The sequence below is a fragment of the Bos indicus genome, chromosome 2, assembly GCF_029378745.1.
Source record: "Bos indicus isolate NIAB-ARS_2022 breed Sahiwal x Tharparkar chromosome 2, NIAB-ARS_B.indTharparkar_mat_pri_1.0, whole genome shotgun sequence".
In the NCBI taxonomy this organism is placed as follows: Eukaryota; Metazoa; Chordata; class Mammalia; order Artiodactyla; family Bovidae; genus Bos; species Bos indicus.
This window is the reverse complement of record NC_091761.1, coordinates 69,448,817-69,470,940: the sequence shown is the minus strand read 5'-3', so window position 1 is coordinate 69,470,940 and position 22,124 is coordinate 69,448,817. Positions and strand designations below refer to the sequence as shown.

At 43.8% G+C, this 22,124-nt stretch overlaps 1 protein-coding gene across 1 annotated transcript; it reads right to left on the bottom strand.

Annotated features, from left to right (window-relative positions):
• Positions 1–3,380: 3,380 nt before the first annotated feature.
• Positions 3,381–19,991, bottom strand: DDX18 (DEAD-box helicase 18). Its single transcript, XM_019973765.2, has 14 exons — positions 19,829–19,991; positions 17,099–17,656; positions 14,543–14,683; positions 13,041–13,176; positions 12,354–12,454; positions 12,035–12,234; positions 11,828–11,942; positions 9,855–9,994; positions 8,658–8,819; positions 8,169–8,321; positions 7,442–7,555; positions 6,030–6,086; positions 5,530–5,707; positions 3,381–5,068 (listed from the first exon to the last, which is right to left on the bottom strand). The coding sequence occupies exons 1-14, from the start codon at positions 19,911–19,913 to the stop codon at positions 4,926–4,928; spliced, it is 2,283 nt and encodes a 760-aa protein (XP_019829324.2). The 5' UTR covers positions 19,914–19,991; the 3' UTR covers positions 3,381–4,925.
• Positions 19,992–22,124: the final 2,133 nt, after the last annotated feature.

Genomic DNA, 22,124 nt, shown 5'->3' with positions numbered 1-22,124 from the left:
TTTCTCCATTGCAAACCAAATTGAAATCCAAACTTCATGGCTTGGCTTTCCAGCCTCCTTTCTCTGACTTCTGCCCAGGTTCTCCGCCTGGACTCTCATTGCTTCCGAAAGTACATGTCCTTTTCTGCTAATAGCAGTGAACATTTCTGAAAGGCTTATCATATTGGTTCATAGAATCCTTGTGTGCTGCTGCTAAGTCACTTCAGTCATGTCTGACTGTGTGCGACCCAATAGGTGGCAGCCCACCAGGCTCCCTGGTCCGTGGGATCCTCCAGGCAAGAACACTGGAGTGGGTTGCCATTTCCTTCTCCAGATCATCTTCCCAACCTAGGGACTGAACCTATATTGAACCCAGGTCTCCTGCACTGCATGCAGACTCTTTACAGTCTGAGCCACCAGGCAAGTCATAAAGTGAGTCACTCAGTCCTGTCCGACTCTTTGCAACCCCATGGACTGTAGTCTATGGAATTCTCCGGGCCAGAATACCAGAGTAGATAGTCTTTCCCTTCTCCAGGATCTTCCCAACCCAGGGATCCAACCCAGGTCTCCCACATTGCATGTGGATTCTTTACCAGCTAAACCACCAGGGAAGCCCAAGAATACTGGAGTGGGTAGCACATCCCCTCTCCAGAGGATCTTCCCAATCCAGGAATGGAAGCAGGGTCTCCTGCATTGCAGGCAGATTCTTTACCAGCTGAGCTACCTGGTCTAGTTATTACCTGGTTTACCCTTATTACATGCTCAAATAGTTTCTCTGAACAAAGTTGAGACCACTGCTCGTGCGGTTTCTGACCTTTAAAAATATTCCTCTATCACCCTGCGTGCTCAATCACTAAAGTCGCGTTTGACTCCGACTCCATGGACTGCGGCCAGCCAGGCTCCTCTGTCCATGGGGATTTTCCAGGCAAGACGGCCCTGGTTAACAGGGCTGCGAGCCACGCCTCCTGTGCCCTGGCCAGCACCGCCCGCTTTGTCGGGGATCAAGGGCGCAGGCTCGCTGCTGTGTCCCATCTGCATCTAGGGACACACGCGCCTACCCTGAGCAGGATGGAGCCTGGCTAGTGGCCGCCCCCACTCTCCCCCGGGTAGCGGTAGGGACCTCCCTGTCGCCCTCTTGTGCCAACAAATTGAAGACGATCAATCCGGGGATCCGGCGCAGAGGGGTCTGCCGGCTGAAGGCGCTCCCTGCTGGCGCGATGCGGACTCGCAGGAATTGTATGACACCTCCCTAGCTTTACTGGCCTAAAGCATCTGAAACCATGACGTTTTCATCGTGGGGAGAGGGTGTACAACAGCAAGAAAAGTCCGAAAAGACATTGTTCTGTTTCTGACCCATCCGATCCCTTTTCTGTTGTTCTCAGTTCAGGGATTGAACGCACGCTCTGTTTCCTGCATTGGCAGATGGGTTCTTGACCACCTGGGAAGCCTTTCCGTTTATACATAAATTATAGCCCTTCTGACTACAGGGGAGGCTTTTCTGCTTTCCAATGGGAGGTGATCCTGACAACCCAGGAGGACTTACATGGCATGCTCTCTGAACACAGGCAGGAGATCAGATGATCCTCGGCCCCTCGAACAAATGAAGATGCTGGGTCCTAGAGAGAAGAATGGCTGTCTCTATGTGACATCTCCTGTGTGAACACCAACCAACTGGATCCCAACTGAATGGAGCACTGTCAGGGAATCTTGAGACTCTGCCTGTCTAGGGGAGACATGGGGGCCAAGGCTGCCCTAAGCTGTGCTTTCCCACATGAGGCATTCAAACAAAGGCACAGCTGTTTCTTACCAGAAGTCTTAGGTGTTTCCTCTTGCCACCCTGCTTTGTGGATAACTAAATACACTAACACCATTTCCTGTCTTGGGCATTTTTATTTTGCAAGATGATAGCATTACAAGGTTTACCAAGATCGTGTATGTGTTTGTATTCTAGACTGGATGTTCTCACACCCAGCGTGCTGAGAATCACCGATTCCTTTGCTCTGCTAAATCTTTTGGGCATGGGGCAAGAAAAATCTTAAAATTCTCAGGGTTTCTTGTGTGGTACATTGTGTGGCATTTGGGAACTCATGTCCCAGAACAACAGTCTGTCATCCATAGATGGAGAAGGTTCCAACACCTTTTTCAGCTGAAGTCTGCCAGAATCCAAGGATGCAATTTCCAGGCTTAGAAATAGCTGGGATATCTCTATGTATCTGCATCTGTCACATGACTTGGAAAACAATGTTACAATTGCTCATGACAACTTCTCTAGACCTCCAAGGTTCCTAAGAGCTCAGCCATATGCATCTGTGTCTTCCACAGTTTCTGGCACCTAGCAGGCTCTTAATTCATAAAGATTTATGGTTTATGAAGTCATTGTTCGACCAGAATACCTAGTCTGAAGAGTAGCCTTGAAAACTGCATCAATCTACCTGATGGTTGTCTTAAGAAGGTATGACAGGATTGGAACACTTCCCAAAACCTAGGTCTGATCAGAATTCCAGGGGACCTGGACTGTCAAAAATCCTTGGTCTATTCTCCAAAAGGCCCAAGCTGGTTCAGGCTTTTCAGAGTCCGTGTACCTACTGCTGTTGGGAAGCGGGCCTTCCGTGTAGGATTTATGTACTGATAAAGACAGCCAACAGGTACCGAGTGCTTTATACTGGACACCATCCTAGTACCTTACATGTTACTACATTCAATTCATACCACCTTACAAAGCAGGTTTTGGTATTCTTTGTTCTACTCATTTAACAGGCCCAGGAAAGAGAACTGGAATTGGAATCCAGGCATTCTGGTCCCAGACTTTTTAACTACTACGAATTTTTGAATAAACAAGACCCTTTTAAATTTGAATTCAGCTTGCACCTGGGCAGTTAAGACCAAAAGAAATCTAGAAATTGCAATGACGACACCACCTGCAGCCCGCAGGACCTAAAGGTTCCTACTTGGATAGTGATGCTGCCTGGCCTTGCTGGATCAAGAGACCATTCAATCCTGTTCGTCAAATTAATGGCCCCACACACGCCACCTGCAGCTGTGCTCTTTGCACAGGGACTTAAGCGGTCTTCTCTGTGTGCAAATGGGCCTTGCAGATTCTGGTGACTGGCTCCCTCCCATGTGAATCCTGGCCAGGCAGGTTGTCTGGATGTCCCTAGGCTGGACTGGCCTTGTGAGCATAATCTCACATAGGACTCCCAGCAAGTCCTGAGGTTAGCCATTATAGGAGTAAGAATAATCTTTCCACTTTCTGTTTATATGCTTTTCTCACAAATGGCAAGACCAATGGACACCAGACACAATGTAACAAGGAGAGACAGGCTGGGTGGGATAGGCAGGCATCCAGGACTCAAGTCCAGGCTGGACCAAGCAAGGTGAAAGCAGTAATAAATGATACAAAGTTGATGTAATTGTTTAATGACACAGGAAAATAAGTTATGAAACAAGATGGTTACAAATACTGGGTAGAGGATCATTTAACTTCACTTTTGATAAAAAAAATTTAAAAGTACATATACAAAACACTGGAAGATTAAGTATCAAAATATTAACAGTATTTGCTTCTGTTCAGTGATTAAATATTCTTCTCTGCTTTTGTGTACTTTTTGAAACATGATTATTTCTGAAACAAAGAAAAGTCACTGTAAAGAGAAACAGGTATTAAATGCTAGGAGTCCAACAATCAAGGTCTGAAGCCCAGGACATGTCCAGCGAGGGGGACGGTGGTCAAGCCCAGATGTGGGACAGTATCATTCTTTACCTACTGGAATGCTGTTTACCAGACTGTTTCTTCGACATTTAATATTCTTAGCACATTTAATAGGAATCTGAATATTAACTGGTACAACGGTAAAATGATGCTAGCAACTTTGGTTTTAAATTACTACAAAATGTAATAACCATTTTGTAGTTATAAAACACACTAGAAATAAAACATCAAACACACCAGAAATCAAAAATTACTACAACAAAAATCCCATCTGACCAAACCACTGCCTTTGCTATTGTGCTGTGTGCTCACTTTCAGTTTTCACCATAAATCTATTTTCGTTTTACGGGTCTGGAAGAGGCAGTTTTTCTCAAAAAGATGCTTTTGCCTTCTAAATACTGTTGGAAGTATTTCCAGTTGGAAGGACTCATCAAAATCGAAACCACTTCAAAGAAACAAATCTGACTGAGGAGTGCCACCGCTCTTTGGGCCTCAGTCTGCTAAGTGACCAAATGGAGAACAGCAGAGACTACACTTGTAAATGAAACTGAAATATCTGGGATTTCCCCCAACCTCCTCTCAATGTCAGGACTGCTATGGCAGCTTTATTCAAATAACAATGACAACCCATATTTCTTACTCCTGAAAAAGTAAAATGGAGAAAGGCTCATTGTTTCAAAGTCTGGCATATAAAAGCCCAGTGCCCCCTTACCTGAAGGTGCTTCTTAGGGATTTCCCAAAGCTCTCTGCCCTTTCACACAGCAACATTTTCAGGAGGGGTCAAAAAACTACTGTTAAGGTCCAAGAAAAAACTGAAACCAAAAAAACAATTGAGACAATTTTTCTGCACCACCACCACCTGTCCAGTGTCCGGTCACCTGCCCTTTCTGGCGGGCTGACACAGCAATCCAAGTCACAAGAGGCTTCAGACACTAGGAAGGCAAGGTACCAGAAGAATTACATTAAAACAGTAACAAGTTTGGGGAAAAAAAAAGATTTACACTTAGAAATATCCTATCATCACAAAGACTAGAAAGATGCGTTGCTTTGCTCTTGGGCAATCAAGGCATCGCAACCTGTTTTATTTTATATCCCCAAAAAGGAGACTCACTGGAAACCTCAGTGCCGGCAACCCAAGTCAATTCATACTCGTTAGATGAGTCCAAATCCTAAAGTAACACAAATTCCTTTCTTACAGCAAGAAAAAGAAAATCCGTTTCAGGACAAAGGTATGTCTTCAGTGAGAGAACTGCCTGCTGTCAGATGGCTTCTTGCTTATGTGTTTGAATATCTTGGACTTCTCGACTTTCTTGGCTTTCTGGTAGCCAAATCCACCGCCACCGCCTCGCTTTCTAACTTTGCCGTCATTGGTGTTCACATCTAAAGGGGGCATTAAGGAAATCCAGCAACACAAAGACAACCAACTCCAAACCACCACCTAGGGGAGAACCAGCCAGCTGTATACCTGGGGCCCCACCACCCCTCCCTGAGCCACCACAATGTGAACACTCGAATCAGGAGTGGCCACATGACTGGGGGCTAAAACTAGCAGGTAGGATTTTTAAACCCCGTTAATACTTAACATATTACAACTTCCCTGGCTCTCTTTGCCACTCAAATTCCACTGTCCTTTTTTAAAGCCATAAACTGTCTCGTCTCTGTCGTCTCCACCCTGACTACCCCACGCGAGCACTGACACGAGGTCAGTGCCTGAGATGACCATCTGGGCCCCAGGCCTCAGCCAGAGCACAAGCCAACCTGAGTGCTAAGCCCCAGAGCCCCTGGTCAAGCTTCTGGCCCATAGTTCCTGGACAAATTTATAACCACACAGAAAAGGATACTCAAATCAACAAAAGGAGGCACCTTGAAGCCAAATGACAGAGCAACCTGAGGCAAATTTAAGTTATTAACATTGAAGATCTGTTTCAGGGAATGGGAATCATAGGCTCGAATGTATGACTTATATGCTTCCTGGGCTGACTTATGAAGGAAGTAGTTCTTTTCAATCAGTTTTTCAAGCTGAAACAGAAATAAATATTGGCTTTAATACAAGAAAGCACAATTCATCTATAACATTTGTTCCAAAACACTTGCTCCAAGCTTTGTAATATCTGCAAAATCCGGGTGCAGTAAGAATAATGACAAAATTCATGTAAGGTACAGGCTGAAACCAGGTAGACGGTATAGGAATGTGCTCACCAGCACCGCAGGACACAGCAATGGTCACTCAAGTCCAGAATTCCCACTTATGGAAAGGGAGGCTTGGGGGAGAGTGACTGTTAATGAGACACCACAGAGGCAGGGTTGGGATGCCCCCCCGCCCTCCACCCCTCCCACATACCTGAGACTGAATGTCAGAAATTTTAGACCAGGAAAACTCAAATTCACTTAATGGAACCTAGAAAACAAAAGCATCCAGGTTAGTAAACCGGGTTGGTCTGATGCAACTCATCAGTCACTGATGAGACGGAAGGGAAAAGGCTTGTGGAACTTCAATTTCATGGGCCAGACACCTGTTTCCCTGTCTCCCAATGCCAATGGGAGAGGTATACCTCCCCTCTCCTAATGCACTCTGAATGGAACCCTCCTCAAAGAAAAGCTGTGAAACTAAGTGGGGCAATGATATGCACTGATGCACTCTTCTCTAAATAAACATCTCTGTGGATGCAATGTGATGAAGCAGCTTTCAGCTTCTAGTTTACAGAACCACTAGCTCTTCTCTCAGTGCTGGGAAAGCTGCCCTGACACCACACTGCCCTGTGATGGGGGTCTGTGACACCAGGGTTTCTGAAACTGGTGTTTGTGACCACCAACTCCTACAGGAGGGATTTCTTACCAGTCATCTCTTATGAGACAACTGGAAAAGTGCCCATGCAGGTGCTGGGGAAAAAGAACAGCCACCCGAGTCCCAGGCCCTGGGTGGAGACAGGTGAGTGGGCAGACAACTTGATAAGCACCTGTGCTGGGGGCACACGAAGGAGGGATGAGATCAGCAACACCCTCCCAGAGGAACCAGGAACCAGGTAGCTAGAGAAAAACTGCAAAGGCGGGATGGCAATTTCTAGGACCTGCTGCTAGTTGGGTGGTGGGGGAAAATCCACCAGGCAACACTGTGCCAACAAGGAGGCAAACGCCAGGAAAGACAAGGCCGACAAGCATTCACAAGACTCAGCAGCACAAAGGCCAAAGTCAGAGGAGGGTGGACTGAGCCCAGAATCAGAAGAGTTAAAACAGAACCCACTTTTCAAAACAGCAGACTAAGGAAAGGCAATATGCAGCAGCCATGCTGGAGCTCATGACAAAAGGGTGGATTCAGGGCTGAAGTTATCTTTTTGGTCCGAGATTACAGACAGTAAAGCGCTAACTGCCAGGCAAGGACTGGGGCCCGGAAGGGGAAGGGGTAGGAGGGGATGGCCTCCCTGCAGCTTTGGGTGAGGTGAAGACAGGAGGGGAGCAGGAGCAAAGGAGGCTTCCAACAGGGCTGTGGGAAGACTAGGGACAGGGACGCCCCCTGAGTGACACAGGGCTCAAGCACAGTGCTTTGTGGGTAGTTTTTGGCTCATATTTCCTGGACAAGACCCACAGAAGGCTCATTTGCTAAACCGCTGCACCAACTGTCCTAACAGAATGGTAACAACTAGGAACCCCTTGGACACACCTAGAAACAGTGCCTGAGGCCATGTGCACCGGCAAACAATTCTTGCGTAGAGGAATCTGTCCCTAGTGTAAGGTTTTCCACGTGAAGATCTTTACCTTGGATTGCTTCAGGTAGCGAAGGAAACCCAATTCTTCAGGGCGCAAAATGAGCAAGGCGTGCCCTCTTCCATTCAGGCCTCTGGCTGTTCTGCCCACACGGTGAATGTACTCCTTTGGTGGAGAGAGAAGACCTGAGGTAATACACTGGCTTGCACGGCAACCTTGGTGCTTGCCACACAGCCTATCGCCGTGCTCCCCAAAGCTAGTGGTCCCCCATCCCTTCTGTAGGCACCATCCCCACAGAGATAGTACCGAGGCCAAGGAGAGCTGGACAGGACATTCACATTAATTCTATGATCCAATCAAATGACTAGTAAGTGTGCTTCAACTTCATAAGGGCTTTTGCAAACATTCAAATGGCTGACAACTTATATAATCTACCTTTTGTTGAAAATACCTAAAAAAACTTATTTTACTACATATACTAAAGACTGGCATCTATCTCCATAAGCACATTTTATTCCTCTGACATCTACTGCTCTTTAATAGACTGCCCCAAGCAGGCAATGTTCCTAAGTCAAGTCCCACTGATGCCTCTCAAATTTCCTTGCACACACCCTCTCTGGGTCCTGTGAAAGCCTTAAACGCTGGGAGCATCACTGAGATACTGCAGAGTCGCTGTATGGCTGTACGCTGAAGCATGACTGGAGCAGCTTAAGGAATAATCTGTGGGATGGGGTACTTCTCAGGGAACCTGGGGAGATAACTAGAGGATGCCAGTTACCTTGGGGTCATCTGGAGGGTCATACTGAACAATCCAGTCCACTTCAGGAATATCCAGCCCTCTAGCTGCCACGTCTGTACACAACAAGATCCCTGAATCTGCATTGCAAAACTGGAAGAACGTGGTCGTACGCTTATTTTGTTTTTGCCTTCCCTAGAACCAAAACAAAACATCCATTGGAAGAGGAAATTTGAGACTATTTGTGGGAGATCTCGGTGTAGAACCCCTAAACTGTGGAACTGTTAGCTGCTTTATTTCAAGTTCAGTACCCGGCCTGTTTCCCCAAGCGATGGCATCAGTTCCTCCTTTCAGGTTCCCAATGCTTGCCCCCACCCCCGGCAAAATTCCCTCCTCACAGGACCCATCACCTGTTATTTGTCCAAACTACTCAGAACTATGTTTGGAGGCAAGGACAATACCGTAATCCCCACAACCTACATAACTCGCTAAGTGTAAGCTGTTTGTAATAAGCTTATCATAACCACTTACATGAATGGCCAGGACAGGCAAATCGATGTAGTTCAGCAACTCATAGTGGTATTTCACGGACTTACAGGATGAAAAGAAAACCATTAGTTTCTTCTTCCGGTTCTTCTTAAGGAATGTGAAGAGCAGGAGGAATCTCTTTTCAGAAGGACAGACAACATACCCCTAGAAGAGGTTCAAGTGAACAGACACAAAATAATCGAATGGACACTTTCAATTTCATGAACCAATATAATCTGATGGAGAGAACAGATTAACATGGCGTATACACTGTTAAGCCTCACCTATAGCAAAATTACTACCTTCATTATAATAATGCAGTCCTAAAATAAGACTGATTTTAAATCTTTTGATTCCTTTTATTGGCTACAATCACTGGATACTAAATATTTTCCATATTTCTGAGACTACTGGTTATCAAGTTCTTGTAATCATAGTAATACCAATACCTCTATTAACTGGAACCTTCAAAATGTATCAATGATTCATTTTTAGAAGGTCCTTAAAGGCAAGATCCTAAATAACCACAGCTGAAGTGCACTATCCTAAACAACATCACAAAGCTGCTGCTGCTGCTGCTAAGTTGCTTCAGTCGTGTCCGACTCTTTGCGACCCCAGAGACGGCAGCCCACCAGGCTCCGCCGTCCCTGGGATTCTCCAGGCAAGAACACTGGAGTGGGTTGCCATTTCCTTCTCCAATGCATGAAAGTGAAAAGTGAAAGTGAAGTCGCTCAGTTGCGACTCCATGGACTGAAGCCCACCAGGCTCCTCCGTCCATGGGATTTTCCAGGCAAGAGTACTGGAGTGGGGTGCCATTGCCTTCTCCGATCACAAAGCTAGGTGAATATATTTTTTAAAACTAAACAACCAATGAAAGGTTTGTAAGCTAAATTGTTACAGGAAAGAAATATTTTACTCATCAAAAGACTCAATCTTAAAGTTCTATTTTTAATCAAGCTGTTTTGGCTCTTTGTTACCTCATTTCCACAGTTACATGCTTGAAACCAGCCTCTCTACCTTCTAACTCACCTCACATCTTAGCGCAAGATATTACTGAACAACAAAATTCATTTTACTCCTATAAACTTGGTGGTATTTTATTAAGTTCGTTAACCCATTTGCTTTTTAGAGGATCCTCCAAACACTTCCAAGGAAACATCAAAGGATATCCTTAAAATGGAAGGCAGTGACAAGAAGTACCTGCTCAAGACCGTCTACAGTTGCATTAGCTTTATCATCATCAACACCAACATACAAAGGCTCCTTTTTCAGAGAAATCCTCGCCAGGTCTTCAACTTTTCGAGTTTGTGTGGCAGAGAAGAGCATGGTCTGTCTGCGTGCTGAAAGACAACCATAGAAAAATAACCCAAATTTTCCAGGGAATTTTTAGAACTGCTTCACAACTAAAGATGCGCTAAGTAGAACTTTCAGAAAATAGAAACATGGTATCACTATAGACAGTAAGAGAGGAACAGCAAGGGCAACTTTATGTCTATAGATTTGACAACTGAGTTGAAATGGACAATTTCCGCTAAAGCTCACTTAGGACAGCTTTCCAACTCATCTTTAACAAAATTTTAGCAAAGTGAATTCAGAAATATAAGCATCTATCAGAATTTAACATTTATTCCTGATTTAAGAAACAGCAGACTAGGAACGAAAGGGATCATCCTCAGTCTTATACAGGGCATCTAGACGTGCAGCATCTGCATCACACTTAGTGCTGAGACCGAATGCTTTCCCACCTAAGACCAGGAGTGAGATAAGGATGTGTTCTTTCGCCAGTTCTACTCAGGAGTACACTGGAGGGTCTGGCCAGTGCAATCAGACATGAAAACAATAAAGGGAAAATTTTTACATGTAAGGTATGAAAAAACCTGTACAGTGAAAACTCTGAAACACTTCTGAGAGAAATTAGGAAGCTGATAAATGGAGATCTACCTCATTCATGTGCTGAAGGACCCAACTTTATCTTCCACCAATGATCGATATTACAGAGACTGACAAACATTCTAACATTCATACAGAAATGCAAACGATGGGAACAGACAAACAAATTAACAAAGTTGGAGTATTAACACTACCTAATTTCAAGACTTAACAGGAACGACTGGAACTTCCATACTCTGCTGATGGGGATGTAAAATGATACAAATTAAACATAACACCCGTCACTCCATTCCTAGATAATCACACCACAGAAAAGGCGATATACACCCATAAAGAGTTGTAGGTGGATGTTCATAGCCACCTTATATGTAACAGACCAAAACTGTTAACAACCCAGTCATCCATCAACAATTAAATGGATAAACAAGTTGTGGCATATTTAAACAATAGAATGCCAGGGAGGAACAAAGCAAAGAACTATTGAAAATGTAATGGCACAGACAAATCACAGAATTTGCTGAGCACAAGAAGAGACAAAAAGACAGTAATACCATATGATTCCATTCATACGAATCCCTGAAAAATGCAAACTGATCTACACTGACGGAGGGCAGACCAACAGCCACCTGTGAGAGAGGAGACCTGTGAGCAGTGGTTGTAAGCAGGGGAGGGCTGTTGCTACTGAGGGAGAGAGGGAGGGACCACAAAGGGACATAAAGTGCTCTTTGAGAGTTATGAGAATATTCACTGTATTGACTGTGGTGATGGCTTCAAGGTGTAAACAGGACAAAATGTATCAAGTTATATACTTAAAACATAACAATCTTTACATGTAAAAACATGTACAGATTATGATGTTAATTATACCTCGATGAAGCAGTAAGAAACAAATCGTATAAGGCACGGAACCACACTGTTATCGATATAAGCAGTTTATAAATGTTTCAAGTACTATAACCGAGGTACATACGACTTAAACATAACACAGAGGGCGCCAAGTCGATGACTACTGGAGGATGAGAGATGGGGTGGCAGGGATGGACAGGAACGAGACATACGTTAAAACTGTTTAACTTGCACTGTAAGCTCTCAAATGGCAAAACCATTGTAGTAAGTTACCAGTAAGATCGATGTATATATTGCAAACTACCTCTAAGGCTGACCGGCACAACACCTCACTTGGTTAAATTAAAATGCTGACATTAATAGTTTTCATACAGGAAAAATTCTCAGCTACTTCCAACAGCTGCTGTGCAAACCACATGAAGATGCAACCCACTTACTTGGCAGAAGTTTAATGATTTGCTTTAATTCCTCTTCAAACCCAACATCCAAGATACGATCAGCCTCATCAATAACCAGACACTGTAGGTTTTTATACATAAACCCTGGGGTATTCTGACAAGACAAAGGACAGAAAAAAACTGTTAGCTGCGAAGTGTACGTTTCACACAGACAGAAGATGGGGCTTCACGACAGTGTCCTCTTACCTGCATGTGGTCCAGGAGACGGCCTGGTGTGGCCACGACGATGTTGATCCCATTGGCAAGCTTCTGAGCTTCAGCAGACCTGTTACTGCCACCCATTATTAACCCGTATGTGTGAACATGGTGTGTCATCAGCTCCTTAAGGACACCAAAAGTCTGCATGGCCAGTTCCCTAGTAGGTGAGAGAATAAGGACTCCTGTTCCTAAAAAGCAAAACAGGATATATGGTCAAAGTCAAACTGTAGTTACACCAGGAGTGCGCCCACAGTCATGACAGACTTCTAGTGAGATTCTCACAGAGACAGCGGGCTCACAGGCTTACCATTCCTGGGCATGAACTTTAACTTAACAATGAGTTCAACTGCAGGGATGAGAAATGCCAGCGTTTTACCACTGCCTGTTTTTGCAGCTGCTAGAAGATCCCTAAAAAATAAAATGGAAAAGGAGAAACATATTTGCTCTACTCATGCAGCAAGTATTTACTGAATACCTACCATGGACTACGACACATGTTTGAGGCACTGAGGCTAGATTATAACGAGAAAAGAGTCCCCACCTTCTCTATCACTGAAATCAATCATGTGGGTTAAACACTTAACTCAGAAATAACAATTGTGCTAAAAACAGAAGTGAACAAATTTCTCCAAACATCAATAAATAACCTAAAGCCTTTAACGAAGGTTAGGTATATTATCAAACACAATGTGAGATCCATAGAACATACTGGTATTTTTCCCCAAACTACTGGCACTAAAAACAGAGATATTAAGTGTGTGTATGTGTGCGTGCTCAGGCATGTCCAACTCTTTGTGACCCCATGGACTGTAGCCCACCAGGCTCCTCTACTCATGGGATTTCCCAGGCAAGAATTTCCCTCTCCAGGGGATCTTTCCAACTCAGGGATCAAACCCGCATCTCTTCCATCTCCTGCACTGGCAGGTAAATTCCTTACCACTAGCGCCACTTGGGAAGCCCAGGACCAATGCCCAAACCTCAATGTTAACCATACCTGCCTTCCAGAAGTGGTCTGATACTTTTATGTTGAATTTCAGTCATGTTTGTAAAGCCCATTTCTTTTATTGCCTTCAGAGTGTTCTCATTGACAAGATTAGTCAGAGAATCAAATGAAGTATCCTCAAAAGCTCCTAAACAGAAGACAGTTTATCATTAACAAATTTACCTTTTCTGAATAGTTAATATTGCGTTTCCTAAATTTGTTTTGCTGATTGAAAACATTACTGGGTTGATGTCAAGCTTCTTTAGAAGAGCTTCTTCCAATAAGAAAAGACTAAACACCAACCATTCCTATATAACAAGAAAAAGATCTTATACTTGTTGCAAGTTTCTCCACTGCTAATGGCTGTGTAATCTAAAGCCTATACTGTAATGAAATAACAAAGAGTTGGAGAGGTGGTACAATCAAGGGACTTATGTGAAATAAAAATGCCAAGGTGGGGGCACACTGGGGCAGAGGTGGTGGTGTGAGGCTTTCAGGGGAAAATTCAGAGAGAAATGAAATGTTTAGGAAATCTGAAATAAAGAAAGAAAACACTCAGTATAAAAACTGAGTATGAAATCAATCAAAATAGCAACTCTCCAAAAAAGACAACTGAGAAGAGTCAGAGATGGCCCCAGATGGTGAGAATGTACCTATACATCAGGTGTGCGGTGGGTCACCAGCAGGGGAAGGCATCAGACTACCTGGGAGCTCCCTGCTCAACACACACCCCAGCTATAACCCAGGCGCTGGCAACCCTGGCACCACTGACATCTTGGGATGGATAATTCTTTGCTGAGAGAGGCTGTCCTATGCATTATAGGAGGTCCTGCAGCGTCTCTGACCTCTACTCACCGGACACTTGTCACCTGCTCCCATTGTTTACCTGGGACAGAGGAGGTTGAAGGGTTGCACCCCCTTAAATGGGAAAACTGGGATGGGTCCCCCTACTTAGGAGGTAAAATTACCCTGCTTGAGAACCACTGCCATATTGCAAAGGTTGGGTTGTGGGCTTCACTATTTTAATAAACAAAAACCTCAAACCAAATAACTCAAGTAACTGCTAGATGTTTCTAGAGAGGAGCAATTGATTCTAAACTCTTGACTTTACAGATAAAGAAATGGAGGTCAGAAGAAGTGACCCTGGCACAAGCCCCTCAGTAATGTTAATTTCATCCTCGTCTGTTAGTAAGGGAGCCAGCATTAAACCTCTGGGCTCCAGACTTCCATGCCAATGACTTTCCTACTGTAACATGGAAAGTGACAAACCAAAGACATAGAGGACCCTGAGAGCTATTTGTGTGCATGTCAAAATATTTAATGTTAGGAATAAAGAAAAAGGAAAAATAGAGAAAGAAATAAGAACTAAAGCACACAATGTGGAAGATAAAAAGCAGCAATTAGATATAAAACCATGTCTTGTCAATAAATGCTACAACTGAACCTTTAAATTCTATAATCCAGGGAGGTGTGACACTTTAGAAATCTACCTGGAAAAACACTTTGATAATCACCTGTCAGTCCCAGGGGCAGGCTGGGCACTTCGCTGTCCTCACCCTCGTCATCTGGCTTCTCCACACGGTTTTCTGTTTCTTCAGGAGCCTGGGCACCATCTTCAGCCTCTCCTATGTCCTCAGCTTTTGCTTTTTTGGAATCTTTGGTTTAAAGGACAAATACCCCCCAATTTTTTAAAAACAAGAATACCAAATGAGATCATAAAATAACAGATGTGTGATGCAAAAATAAAAAAGCCTATTTTCAAAAGCTTAACACATTTACAGTTTTAATTTGCTAAGAACCTCTTTTTCCTGATTAAAAAAAATCTGGCTGTATTAAAAAACTCAGCGGGACACGCAGATCTGCTAACAAAGCTTTATTTTTTAGGCTTCTTTGTGTATATATATACACATATATACTACATACAGTATATGTATTTATTATAGTTGATTTACAATATTGTGTTGGTTTCAGGTAAACAGCAAACTGATTCAGTTATGCATACATTATAGGTATATGCATTACTGATATTTAGAAAAAAATCCTTCATTATATTGAATGGTTCCCTGTGCTATACAGTAAATCCTTATCATCTATTATAGATGGTAGTAACACCTGTTAATCCCATACTCCCAACTTATTCATCCCCCCTTCCCCTTTGGTAACTATACATTTGTTTTCTATGTTTCTGAGTCTGTTTCTGTTTTGTAAGTTCATTTGTACTATTTTTTCAGATTCCACATATAAGTGATATACTACTTTCTTCTCTGACTTACTACTTATTATACTGTCTTAAGTAAGAAATTTTTTATAAGCTGAACTAAACACTCCCAATTCTATAAAATTCATTAAGGAGACAAGGTCAAGTGATTAAAAAAAAAACCCATAACAAGCACTTTTTCCTCTCATAACACAAATTTTCTATAAAAGCTAATTTTGTCTTAAAGGGGAACAGAAACACAAAAGGCTCTTTATACTACTTGAGACAGATTACAAAGCAAGGGCAACAACCTACTCAGCTGGGTGACAGAAACTGGCTGGCTGCTTCCTTGAATGTAAGTGGTAAGAGGAGAGGGAAGGTTTCCTAGCTCTTCATTCTTAGCATACATTCACAACTTTCAAAACACAGTCCCCTAAACTACCTTCCTAGTCCTACCTCCCATCATGCTCTTAAATGTTCTACTCTGGGCCAAATAGGTTAACTCCATGCTGTGCTTTTAAAAATTCATGGCAGTTAGTGATGTTAGTTAGAACAGAATTGACCTAAACCGGAACTCAGGACTCTGTAACCCAGGACTGGCCTCTTCCTTGGACCTTATGACCACCTTTCTGGGAAATGATCAACTCTGTACGACCCACACGTTCAAAGGCCATGAATACCATCAGCTGGACTTCAAGGCTTATGACTTCTCTTCTTGTTAAAACAGTTCTTCAAGGTTATCAATAGGATTTAAATTTCCAGTCCTGTGATTCAGTGCTTCAGAGTAGAAATTTCACTTCCTCCCGCATACTCAGAATAAGAATCCCAAAGGCACTAACAATTTTAGAACAGGATTACAATCACTTTAAATCAAAATTGTAATGTCAATCCTCACGCTTTAGTCTCTGTCTTGTTTCACTTTCTGTTTAAGCAGTTTCTCATAATTTACAAACGCATTATAGTCTGTAGGCAGTAAAAACACAGCCAGGCATGTCTGAAAAATCCAAAGCATCTTTCTAGATGAAAACTTTATTTCCGACAAAAGGTGAATAGGACATGCTAACACAGGAGTTGGCAAATGTTATCTACAAAGAACCAGATCTGTAAACACTTTAGGTTTTGTAGGCTGTATGGTCTGTCATCACAAAGGTCAAGTAAACAAATGGGTATCACAGGGTTCCGGTTAAGCATGTCTGCAAAAACAGGCAGAAGGCTGAACAGTTTGCTGATACCTGTTCGACCCTCCCCTGAAATCTCTGCCTACTCACAGTTCAATTAAAATGCCTGTTCTTTCACCTAAACTTATTCAGTCCAATAATCTTCTAAATGAAAGTACCCCTCTTCCCCAATCCTGGCCATTCTACTCACTAGGAAATTAATGTTCCATTTATTCAGAAGTTTCCCAGTTGCTATTTTTGCATACTTTAATTATCATTATGCTGCTTTGAATAGATAAGAATTTATTGTGGGGAAAAAGGAACCAGGGAAAAAAAGAGGTGAGTGAAAGAATCATTAATGTTAAGTCTCTGATTCATAAAGACTCAAGAAGATGGATTCTAAACCAGCCCGGATTTCTTTAGTGTCAGTAATTCCACAATTCTCTTTGGAAATAGGTAGATCTAAAATATTATGTCAGAGTACACTTTATAAAAAGCTCAGACAGTTAACTGCCAAAGAAGAGCAGTATTCTGAGAAAACTTAAACTGCACCTTCCTCTGATGTTTCCTCTAGCTACCAGGCTGGTTTCTTGCATGCCAGTAAGGGTTGGGGGGGAGCCTTGCATGTCATGTGGACATTACAATAAAAAGAGGAAAGGCAGAATGATAACTTGAAAAACTTAATGGCTTAAGTTAAAAAAAATAAAAGTACATACCAGGCCCAGCATCATCCACTACTTTTCTCTTTTTCTTCTTCTTCTTCTTTTTTGATTCTGAATTGGGAGACTGCATTGCTGCTTCTCCACTGGTCAATGTGGTGGATTTCTTGGAGGCTTTTTTAACTTTGACATTTTCCCCTGTTTCTTTAAAAACATCTCCATTTTGGGCTTCTGACATGCCTACATTTACAGACTCTTTCACAGATTTTTTAGCTTTGACATTTTCCGTGGCTTCCCTAGGCAGGACTCCATTGCTGGCTTCCGACACGCTTGCATTCATAGATTGTTTTCGGGACTTCTTCACTTTTCCACTTACTCCTGCTTCTTCAGATGTGTCTCCATTTTGGGTTTCTGCCAACCCAGCACTCATAGGTTGTTTTAGGGACTTTTTAACTTTTCTGCTTCCTACTGTTTCTTTAGCTGTATCTCCATTTGGGGCTTCTGACAAGCCCACACTCACAGACTGCTTTAAGGACTTTTTAACTTTTCCATCTCCCACTGTTTCTTCAGGCACATCTCCATTTTGAGTTTCTGACAGGCTCACGGCTGAGGCACCTGTTTAAAAAGGGAAAACACATCATGACAAAGGAGAGGCTTGCTTAGAGACCCTGCAATCCCTCATGGAATGCCATGGCTTCCAGTACTGAAATGATCTAGCTTTTACTTTCCTGTTGTGTACATTAAAATGAGTTCCAGTTTTATAGTATTCCACTGCAGCACAAATAAATTAAAAACAGGGAGGGAATGCTGCATTGATTTTGTAACTTCAAAAAAACCACCTCTCTGTTCATAAGGAGACAAAAGTCTGAAACAAGAAAACTTCAATGAGGTTAAATATTTAAACAGATGGGACCAAACAATGGTACTTACAAAACATACATATTAAGTATTTGACAAATCTTTCTCACCTGTCAGCGAACTGAAAATTCTGTTGATGAAACTACTTATTTGCCTTGATATTTATTGTACATAAATGCCTAACAATGTTTTACAAGTTTCTGTTTATACATTGACAAAGTACTACCTTTTGTTATCTTAAACTACCAAGACGTAGTCAGCTGCTGCTGCTGTTGCTAAGTCGCTTCAGTCGTGTCCGACTCTGTGCGACCCCACAGACAGCAGCCCACCAGGCTCCTCTGTCCCTGGGATTCTCCAGGCAAGAATACTGGAGTGGGTTGCCATTTCCTTCTCCAATGCATGGAAGTGAAAAGTGAAAGTGAAGTCGCTCAGTCGTGCCTGACTCTTAGCGACCCCACGGACTGGAGCCTAGGAGGCTCCTCCATCCATGGGATTTTCCAGGCAAGAGTACTGGAGTGGGGTGCCATTGCCTTCTCCGGACGTAGTCAGCAATGCTTTGTTATTCCATAGGAAATGTAAACATTAGGGGACTTAAAAAACATTATTCCTAAAATTCACACACTTGTTCCCTCCTCCAGGATTTCTTTCAATCAACTGATCTCTGTACAAAACCAACTACTGTAAGGCAGTATGCCTCCAACATTGCCCTAGGGGGTCTTAAGTCTAACAGGGCAGAGGTCCCCAACCTCTGGGATCTAATGCCTGATGATCTTAGGTGGGAGCTGATATAACAATAATAGAAATAAAGTGCACAATAAATGTAATTCGGGCTTGAATCATCCGGAACCGCTGACTCCCACCTCCCCGCCCCGGCCCCACTAATCACCATGAAAAACTGTCTTTCATGAAACCAGTCCCTGGTGCCAAAAAGGTTAGGGACTGCTGTTATACAAGACCTAAAAAGGCTGACATAACTAACTTCAAGATGTCTGCTCCCCTGTAAGGAAGTTAGGACCGCAACCGAGGTAGGTAAAGAAACGTGCTGCTGCTGCTAGGTCGCTTCAGTCGTGTCCGACTCTGTGCGACCCCAGAGACGGCAGCCCACCAGGCTCCCCCATCCCTGGGATTCTCCAGGCAAGAATACTGGAGTGGGTTGCCATTTCCTTTTCCAATGCATGAAAGTGAAGTCAAAGTGAAGTCGCTCAGTCGTGTCCGACTCTTAGCGACCTCATGGACTGCAGCACATTCAGGTAAAATGCTTTGCAATGGTCTTTGTTATGGACACAAATACGCAGAAGCTCCCAAGAAATGTGTAACTTAAAGTGAGGAGTAGCGGGAAGACAGGGCACGAGCATATGTATCACGCGTATGACCGCGCATGAGACACTTTAGGAGAGGAAGTTCTGCAGGAGTCGAGACAGAGTGCAGGTAGATAGGCGAAAGCAAGGGTACCAGGCATGTCCGTGAAGTGAGAGACAGCCAGCTTGTTTTGAAAGGATACACACAAGAAATCGATGATGTGAAAGGAAGATGCGTGGGGATGAGAAAGTCCCACGTGTCTGCTGGGAAATGGGGGTTGGGGATGAGGTGGATCCTAGAGGTCGTGAAGGAATCGGAATAGGGAGGGTGGAAATGGGGCAGCCTGGTTCAGCTGCAAGCACAGCTGGAAAGAAAATCAACCGGGGTCCTGTCCGCGTTCTGAAAGGAGAAACTGATGTTGAAAGATCTGGGCAACGCAGAGTCAGCACCTGCGCTGGGCCGGCACCTGCGCTGCCCAGGGTTGCCTCTCCCCGCTCCCCAAACACGCGTGCTCTGGGGGAAGCTGCCAGCGCCACACCGGGGCCGCAGTCACCAAGTCCGTAGCGCGCCACGGCCCACGTGCAGGCTCCCTCCACAACCCGGGCCGCCGAGAGGTTCAGCGCAGCTCACCCTGGAGCTTTAGGTTTCGTTGTCGCAATTTGAGGTTCCGCTTCTCGATCTTCCTGCGTAGAAGTTTCATCGGTAAATGAGACATGTTGTAGATAAAGAGCCTTCACCGCGGCGCCACAGCCCAGCTTTTCGGCTCTCCCAAATGACGTTACTTCCTCCCGAGTCACACGTGCTCAGTGCAGCCAGCCGGAAATGCGTCATGGGAGCACCCTTGGTGCGTAGAGGAAATGCGTCCGGGGTGGAAGTGCTTCCGGGCGCGCGCGCCGTCCTACCCTTGGAGAAAGGATTCTGTGCAGCGCCCTCTCGGGGAAAGGAGGCGCGACCCGGCACGGGGTTCCCATTGTATCTGAGCCAGCTGCGCGCACCCTTGCTACTTGGTTTTGTTTGAGCTTCCCTGGGGGAAGAGTGAAGAATCAAGGCCTTAGGCAGTCTACTTTCTCCGTTCTGTTCCTATTCTTTTCGGATTCTGGACGATTTAAGTTGAGTAATACCTAAGTCTCACAGATATGTGTTTCCAAACTTGTTGACCACTCTCCTTGGTGAGAAATACATTCAATTTCTATGTCGCTTGCTACTCCGCAATGTAAATATAACATTTCTCAAAGCAATCTAACTTGTTTCACTCTTATGTTTTTCCTTTGATACCATTCATCCCATCCTAAATTCTGAATTCATTAAATATTCTGATTGAAGTGAAGTGAAGTCGCTCAGTCGTGTCCGACTCTTTGTGACCCCGTGAACTTGTAGCCTACCAGGCTCCTCCGTCCATGGGATTCTCCAGGCAAGAATACTGGAGTGGGTTGCCATTTTCTTCTCCAGGAGATTTCCCGACCCAGGGATCGAACCCGGGTCTCTCGCATTGGAGGCAGATGCTTTAACCTCTGAGCCAATGATTAGTGTGCATTAAAATTGATTCTACTACTCTACTAACTGATTAGCTCCAGTTTGAAAAGTTCAGGTTTAAAACCCCCAAAGCTCACATGCATAGACCCTTTAGAAGTGCTGAACAGAAATTACAATCTGATTGGCTAGTAGACCTTTTTATGTGTGTGTGGAGGAGGGTACATTTTAAAAAAAATGGTTACTAACCTTAAAAATTTGAGCTAGTTCATGGAGAAATTCATATTTTTTAAAAAAAATTGGTCTTGGTGGGCTCAAATTCCTCTTGGCAATAATCAGTTTGAACTGAACAATAATTGGAAGGGTTAATGAAAGCTAGAATAATTTGTTTGGTGGAGTGGCAGGACCTGAGCTAGTAGGGATTAGACATAATTATAGAGAAGAAGGGAGATGAAGAAAACTTGGGAGGGAGTTCAAACAGAATGTAAGTAAATTGAGAAATCATATTGAATTGTACTAGAAAACAGAGGCAACCCATGATGTGCTTAAGTTGTTACCGATTAGGCAGGTTAAAGAATGAGTCAGAAATTTAAACTGACACACACATACAGATATATACACACATATCTCTCAGGTTGTATATATACACACATATATACATATATGTATACACACACACACACACACACACACACACACACACACATGGTGAAGAAAAGTTACACAGCTCAAAACAGCCCCCTCCGAGTCCTCCCCACCATTCTATGCAAAACAAAAAACTCTTTCACCCAAAGAAAAAAATGGACATTAAAGTTGATTACGCCCAGCTCGCATCCGGTCCCAGCCTCTGGCAGATCTCCAGAATTGCTTACCCCAGCTGTTTAAGAGATAACTAATCCGAACAACCTTGGAGAAGAATGGACCCCCTTAAGACAGTAGATTTCCACATATATGCCTATATATACTTACTCTTTTCTTGGGTTAGTGCAGCAGCTCACTAATCTGACTGCTGCCCCTTCTGGCCTCATTAAAGGTGATCTGTTCCTGTAAAGTGCCGTTTTTCAAACCTCGCCTTCTCTGACTCCCTTACCCTACATTTTTGGCGCCGAAACCCGGGTGGGCAATTGAGGTTCCTTCTCGTTCTCCACAGCCAGCTCTTCGGAGTGTGGAAGCCTGATGAGCTCACTTTCCTGCCCGGGCTTTCAAGACCTCCTTGAGAGGACGCCCTGTGCCTTCGTGAGCAGTACAAGTCCTGTGCAGGGCTTTATTGGTTTTCCACGTAACCCAAAGAATATTGGCCTCTCTCTCTTTCTTCCTCTTCTCTACACTTTATTTTCCACGAGACCAACCAACTGCAGGACAGAGGCCTCTTGCCATTCGACCTCCCTTCATCCACCAGGAATTCTCTCCTGACCCAGTAGCCCAGGTAAGCTCGGATGGTACTGTAGGGCGCCAT